At 37.3% G+C, this 7,069-nt stretch overlaps 1 protein-coding gene across 1 annotated transcript in view; it reads right to left on the reverse strand.

Moving 5' to 3' along the window:
* The window catches only part of LOC100944424 (NXPE family member 4), a 12,527-nt gene extending 7,207 nt beyond the window's left edge, over nucleotides 1-5,320 (reverse strand). The window contains exons 1-2 of the mRNA XM_003794766.1: nucleotides 5,239-5,320; nucleotides 3,780-3,885 (exon numbers count right to left, since the gene is read on the reverse strand). Of these exons, the coding sequence (XP_003794814.1) occupies nucleotides 3,780-3,875 (96 nt within the window). The 5' untranslated portion in view covers nucleotides 3,876-3,885; nucleotides 5,239-5,320. The remainder of the gene's footprint in view (nucleotides 1-3,779; nucleotides 3,886-5,238) is intronic.
* Between the last annotated feature and the right edge of the window lie 1,749 nt (nucleotides 5,321-7,069).

The following is a 7,069-nucleotide window of genomic DNA, read 5'->3' on the forward strand; positions in this document are numbered from 1 at the left end:
AAAAAAAAAAGAGGTCCAACTATACGGAAGGCTATAAGAAACTTACTTCTCTTGTAAAGGCACATACAGACTGAAAGTGAAAGAATATTCCATGCATATGGAAACCATAAGAGAGGAATAGGTATATTTTTATCAGATAAAATAGAAGTTAAGTCAAAAACTGTAAAAATAGGCAAAGAACATCATTATATAATGATAAAGAGATTCATCCAGAGAAAAAAATTATAAATACATATGCACTCAACATTGGAGGACCAAAATATATACAACAAGTATTAATACATTTGAAAGGAGAAATGGGTAGTAATACAATAATGGTAGGCAACTTCAGTACCTCATTTTCATAACTGGGCAGATGTCCAGATAGGAAATCAGTAAGGAAACATTGGCTTTAAGCTAAACTTTGAATCAATGGACCTCACAGATATATATGGAACATTCCATCCTACAACATCCAAATACATATTCTTCTTAAAGTACACTCAGTACACTCTCTGGGACAGATCATATGTTAGGCCACAAAAAACATCTTAACAAATTTAAGAAGACTGAACAAATATTAAGCGCTGTTTTAGACTATGATGGTATGAAACCAGATATAAATAACAGATGGAATTCTAGAAAATTCACAACTACATGCAATTAAATAACATGCCCCCAAATAACAGGACAAAGAAGAAATTAAAAGAGAGATCAAAGAAATGTCTTGAGAAAAATGAAAATGGACACACAACATACCAAAATTCCTGGGATGTAGAAAAGTTTTAGGAGGGATATCTATAGCAATACATGTGTACATCACAAAAGACAAATAATCGCAAATAAAAAGCCTAGTGTTATACATCAAGTAGCTAGAAAAATAACGAACTAGCCCAGTGTTAGCAGAATAAAGGACATAATGAATATCAGAGCAGAAATAAATGGAACTGAGACTAGAAAAACAACAGAAAAAATCAATGAAACTAAGTGTTTGTTTAAAAAATAAACAATATTGAAAAAACAGCTAGAATCAGAAAAAAAGAGAGAAAACTTAAATAAAATCCAAAATGAAAGAGGAGACATTACAATCGATAGCACAAAAGTACAAAGGAACATAAGAGACTACTATGAACATTTATATGCCAGCAATTTGGATAAACTAGAAGAAATGGATTAATTTTTAGACACATATCACCCACTAAGATAGGATCATGAAGAAATAGAAAATCAGGACAGACCAGTAACAAAAAAAGGAGACTGAATCAGTAATGAAAAGTCTCCCACCAATGAAAAGCTCAGCACCTGATGGTTTCCTTGCTGAATTCTACCAAACATTTAAAGAAGAACTAAATCCTCTCAACCTCTATTAAAAAACTGAAGAGAAGAGAATTTTTCAAAATTCGTTTTATAACATCATCATTACACTGATACAGAAGGAGACAAAGAAACTAGAAGGAAAGGAAATTTTAAACCAATATTTCTGATGAACACAGATGCAAAAATTCTTAGAAAAATACCAGCAAACTGAATTCAATAGTGCATTAAAAGCATTATTCCCCATGATCAAGCAAGATTTGTCCCAGGGATGCAAGGATGGTTCAATATACATAAATCTACAATTACTATATATCACACTAACAGAATGAAGGACAAAACCCATATGATCATCTCAATAGATGTCAATAAAGCATTTGACAAACTTCAACATCCTTTCATGATAACTCTCAACAATTCAGGAATAGGAGGTGTTCTGGAAAAACTCTCAAACTACTTCCCCCCTGTTCTCACAACAATACAACAATCAACACAGAAGACTTCTATGGCCAAATGAGTGGGATTTTCCCCTTCACTTACCAACTGATACCAGTGGGGTGTCTAATTCAATTCTAACCCTATCTACCTGGAGATAACATTAGATCTTATAGGTTGAGAGCTCAGTCCCCTAGATTTCTCCCCTTTCAGGCACCAGTTGCAGGTTCAGGCCTCCTCCAGAACTTCTAAGAAACTGGCTTCAAGTTGCAGTTCCCATGACCTTCTCTTTTGGTTAATTAATGTGTTGGAACAGCTCAAAGAACTCAGAGAAACACTTACTTACATTTACCAGTTTATTATAAAGAATATTACAAAGGATACAGATGAAGAGATGCATAAGGTGAGGTATAGGGGAAGGGGCACAGAGCTTTCATAACCTTGTGGGGCATGCCACCCTCTAAGAATCTCCATGTGTTCAGCTTCCCAGAAGCTCTCTGAACCCTGTCCTTTTGCCTTTTTATGGAGGCTTCACTACATAGGTGTGATAGATTAAACTATTGGCCATTTGTGATCAACTTGATCTTTAGTCCTTCTCCTCTCCCAATTCCTGAGGTTGGGGGTGGGGCTAAAAGTCCCAACCCTCTAAGAATGATTTGTCTTTCCTGTGACTGGCCCCAACCTGAAGCTAACAGTCAACATTAGAATATAGAAAGAGAGCATTTTGGAAATTCCTGGATTTTAGGAATTGTGTGCCAGGAAACAGAGATAAAGACCAAAAATGTATTTCATAATTATCACCCAGAAGGAATGTACTTCAAAACAATAGAGGTGATATACAACAAACCACAGCTAACATCACACATAATGGCAAAAAGCTGAAAAATGTTCTTTTAACATCAGGAATAAGGCAAGGATTACTTCACTTCAACATAGTACTAGAAGCCCTAGCCATCACAATCAGGCAAGAGAAAGAAATTAAAGGCATCCAGATTGGAGGAGGAAGTGAAATTGCCACTGTTTGCAGAGGACACAATCTCATATTTATAAAACCCTAAATACTCCACCAAGAAACTATTAGAACTGAGAAACAAATTCAATAAAGTTTCAGGATACAAAATCAGCACACAGTGTTTCCATACACCAATAGCAAACAATCTGAAAAAAAAAAAAAAATCAAGCAATCAATCCCATTTAAAATGGCTACCGAAGAATCATTTTAATTAAAGAGGTAGAAGATCTCCACAGTGGAAACTCTACAACACCAATAAAAGAAATTGAAGAAGACACAAAAAATGGAAAGATATTTCATACACATGGAATGAAAGAATTAATTTTGTTAAAATGTCCATACTACTCAAAGTGACCTACAGATTCAGTGTAATCTCCATCAAAATACCAATGATGTTTTTGGCAGAAATAGGTAAGAGAATCCTAAAGTTCACATGGAACCACAGAAGACCCACAATAGCAAGGTAAAACGTTAAAAAAATAAAAAATAAAAATCCTGAGTAAAAAGAATAAAGCTGAAGGTATCACATTACCTGATTTTAAATGGTACTGAAGTGCTATTGTAACTAAAATAGCATGATACTGGCATAAAATCAGACACATAGACCAATGGAACAGAATAGAGAACCCAGCAAAAAATCCACATATTTACAGTTAACTGATTTTTGACAAAGGTACCAAGTGGGGTACAAAAGGGGAAAGGAAAGTCTTTTCAATAAATGGAGCAGGAAACACTGGATATTCCTACGGAGAAGAATGAAACTAGAGCCCTTTCTCTTTCCATATACAGATACCAGCTAAAAATCGATTAGAGACTTAAATGTAAGACCCCAAACTATGAAAACACTACAACAAACGTAGGGAAATTGCTTCAGGACGTTGTTTGGATAAGATCTCAAAAGCTCAGGGAGCAAAAGCAAAAAGCTGTTGAAACTCTTCTCCTCCCATCAGTAGGCCTTGTACTTTGGACTGTCTTAGAATAGTTGAGGTATCAAGTAAAAATAAGCTTTTATCAAACACAGGAAGGAAGCATTTCCTACCTTTGTGAAGTTTTGGAGAACTGTAAATGTGATCAAGGAGGCTAATATAAACAGTAGCACCAACAGAGGCTTATAGTTTGTCATACTTGTTTTCATGCTTAGGATTCTACGAGACACAATCCAAAACCAGACACACAAACATACAACAACAACAACAACAACAACAACAACAAAATAAAATAAAATAAACATGGAAATACATTAATTCTTTATGGCTTCTGATTATTTTTATCCTCAGACAAGCTACTCCCCAAACGAAGCCTTGGCCCTCCCGGTGGCTCTTGGTATCTTTCAAGTGTTATCGTGTGGCTATCACTTTGTGCATTCTGCAGAAGGGATATTCCATGGGGCCCATCATGAGCTCTAAGAAACTCTGCAGCTAAGGGCCTGAAGGAAGCAGAGTTGCTCATGTCTAGGTGAACCTCCAAGCTACTTGTCACCCTTCTATTCTCTTAAACATATTCCCTTAAACACAAAGAACAGACACAAAGCACTCCAGCAAATACTGACCCCGAGAACCACATTATTACAGCTTCCTTTGAATGTAAATTAGTTTTCCAGCTTCTTTAATCCCAGTTCTGTTAACATGTTCCTTTTCCTTGTTTTATCAGATTATCTAACATTCCTCAAGCTTGAAGAGAATTATTTTAAAACTTATATTTATTTATTTAGAGACAGAGTCTCACTTTGTTGCTCTTGGTAGAGTGCTGTGGCATCACAGCTCACAACAACCTCCAGCTCTTGGGCTTAGGCGATTCTCTTGCCTTAGCCTCCTGAGTAGCTGGGACTACAGGCGCCTGTCACAAAAAACGTACATTTATTACTTTCTTTAAAACATTTCCAGGCTTTAGCAGCGTTTCCCTATGATTCATCTCAATATTTATTTTTATAACAGAATTTCAAATTGTCTCTTAACACATTGTTGACTGGCGGTTTTACACAGAAGCTATCCCATTATTGCCAGCTATTATGCTGGTGACACAATCAAGAAAGCTTTTACAATATTCTACATTATCCTGGGTTTTTAAAATTGCAATAGCTAAAGCAAGTGCAAATATGAGTTAACTCATGACTGGTCAACAGCATTTGGGTATGAGAACACAAGTTAACTCATGATCTGTCCTCCGTGTGTTAAAATCAGATTGCTTGAATGCTGCCCTTCTAAAATCTTCCATTTATCCAAATTTATTCTCCCTTCTCCAAGTCCCCAGTTTACATATAGACATTAGAGGTTCCTGCATCCAAAAATAAATGTTATTCTTTTCTCTTACCTGCTCAATTTTGCAAATGTAGCTGAACCTCCATAGTTGACCACCTCCCGGCCACCTCCTTAAGTTGATCACATTTTCAAAGACTGGACATGTAACAGATGGGCTAAATAGAAGTTCCTCATAACACTACCTCCTATGTTGGCCCCTTGGGTGGTCAGCTTACAGAGGTTCTACTGTATTTTTCATACCTTTAAAGATCCTGTTCAATCCCATACATAGGAACTCTGGTGAGCTGGATATTGAGGCTTTCTTCTGAAGCTACTTGTGGGCTTTAGGGGAACCTCTCCTCTGTGTCAAAATAAATCGTAGGGTGTAAGTTGCAGTCTGGAAACTTTCAGCATGAGTTTACAATCCGCTGTTTGTTTTAATTAGCTAAGACAGAAAGTATAAAGCATGCCAGCTCCACCTCAAGGAGGGGCCAGGGTCACAAAGTCCTGCTACCGGTTCAAACAGAAGCAGGAAGGAGAAACAAAATGCTGTGCCCAATGGATTAAATGATTTCAATGTCCTGAGACTTTATGAGTCTCCTTCTACCAACTGTGCAAATAAATACATGGAAAGAAAAAGAGTGAGTCAAGCTGGAAGTTGGAATGACTGAAAGGAGACAGTCATCAATGGAGAGCTGAATCTCCTAGTTTCACCTGAGCCTTATCATTAAGAACTGGTCGCCAGGATTCAAGAGCATATTATCTCAAACTAGTAGGTACTTAATACAATTTGTTGAATTGAACTGAAAGAAACTTAAATACAATGTAAGCGAGACGGCAATGTTTATTGTATATGTATCTCAGACCAACATTGGCAGCTTACATTCAGGGATTTGAGTCCAGCTGGGACTTGTATTCTGATCTGATAGAAGCAGTGCCAGAAAGAGCAGGTACCCAGGACAGTTGGACCAGTGCCCCCAGGAGCTGCTTGGTCTGTGGTTCCCTCCATGGGTTTCATTGGTGCTGCCCCAGGTAGGAGGGTAAACATTTGTAAACATGCCCACCAATCCTTACAGTCTTATTTTTTTAAAACCCCAGCATTGCAATAATCAAGACCTATTTCACGAGGACATTCCATATTTTGATAATTTTTCTAACACCCTTGATCATGCTCTACCAAACCACCCGTATCAATACTTCTTTGTCTTTGTAAAGGTCATGTAAAAAGCTGTTCTAACTTTGTTTGCCGAGTCTAGGATTGCCCCATTCTTCCCTGAGGCTCCTTAGGGAAAAAAATATATATATATATTTGCAATGGGTTTGGTTTGGCGGCTCCTTTGGTGACTGGTGGCAGCAACCCCTCAAGTTCGCACTCTACTCTGAGGCACATAGATTTATGAATTGTAATTTGTTTTAGATATTGATATCTAATGTTAAAGTGGCATCTTTATATGAAGTAAGATTAATAGATATGCTTGACTTAAAGAACTGAGAGCACAGAAGAGAATTTAAATGATTGTTTAAATGATTTGTTTAAGTCATCTAATGAGATTTGAAGCTGGGCTGAGTGCAGGAATCCTGTCGTTTTGATCTCTGATTCAGAGCACTTTTCACTGCTGAGCTGACTCCACTCATAGGTAATAACCCAGTTCAGCTAGCTCCTGTGGTCCTTATATTTATTGTCCAATATGCTTAAAAGAAAGGATGCTTTTATTTTTACCATGTTTTCCTTCAAATGGCTCAAAAGGTGGGTATGAACAAAATATAGGATCCTCCCTAGTGTGCTGTCCTTGTAGTTACTATGCGGTTCCATCACCGTCTTTGATTGTTTCCTTTGTCCTACATTGATGGGTCTAAAGGAGGGGTCTAAACAGGAGAGCTTAGTCATGAGTAGAAGCATGAAACCACGGCTTTGCATGATAAAATACTATCTAGGAGACAGGTTTTTTTTGTGTGTGTGTGTGTAGATAAGAGTAGTGCTGGTCAGAGTTTTAGAAAGCCGAAGCAAAACAGGCAGAGTGTTAGCATCAGGCAAATCAAAGAGCAGGTGTCCAGGTGACCTTCACTGGGGGCGGAGCCACACGTTGGGGAA

This window comes from Otolemur garnettii, unplaced genomic scaffold, assembly GCF_000181295.1.
Source record: "Otolemur garnettii isolate 467f Iridium unplaced genomic scaffold, OtoGar3 scaffold00086, whole genome shotgun sequence".
Taxonomy (NCBI): domain Eukaryota; kingdom Metazoa; phylum Chordata; class Mammalia; order Primates; family Galagidae; genus Otolemur; species Otolemur garnettii.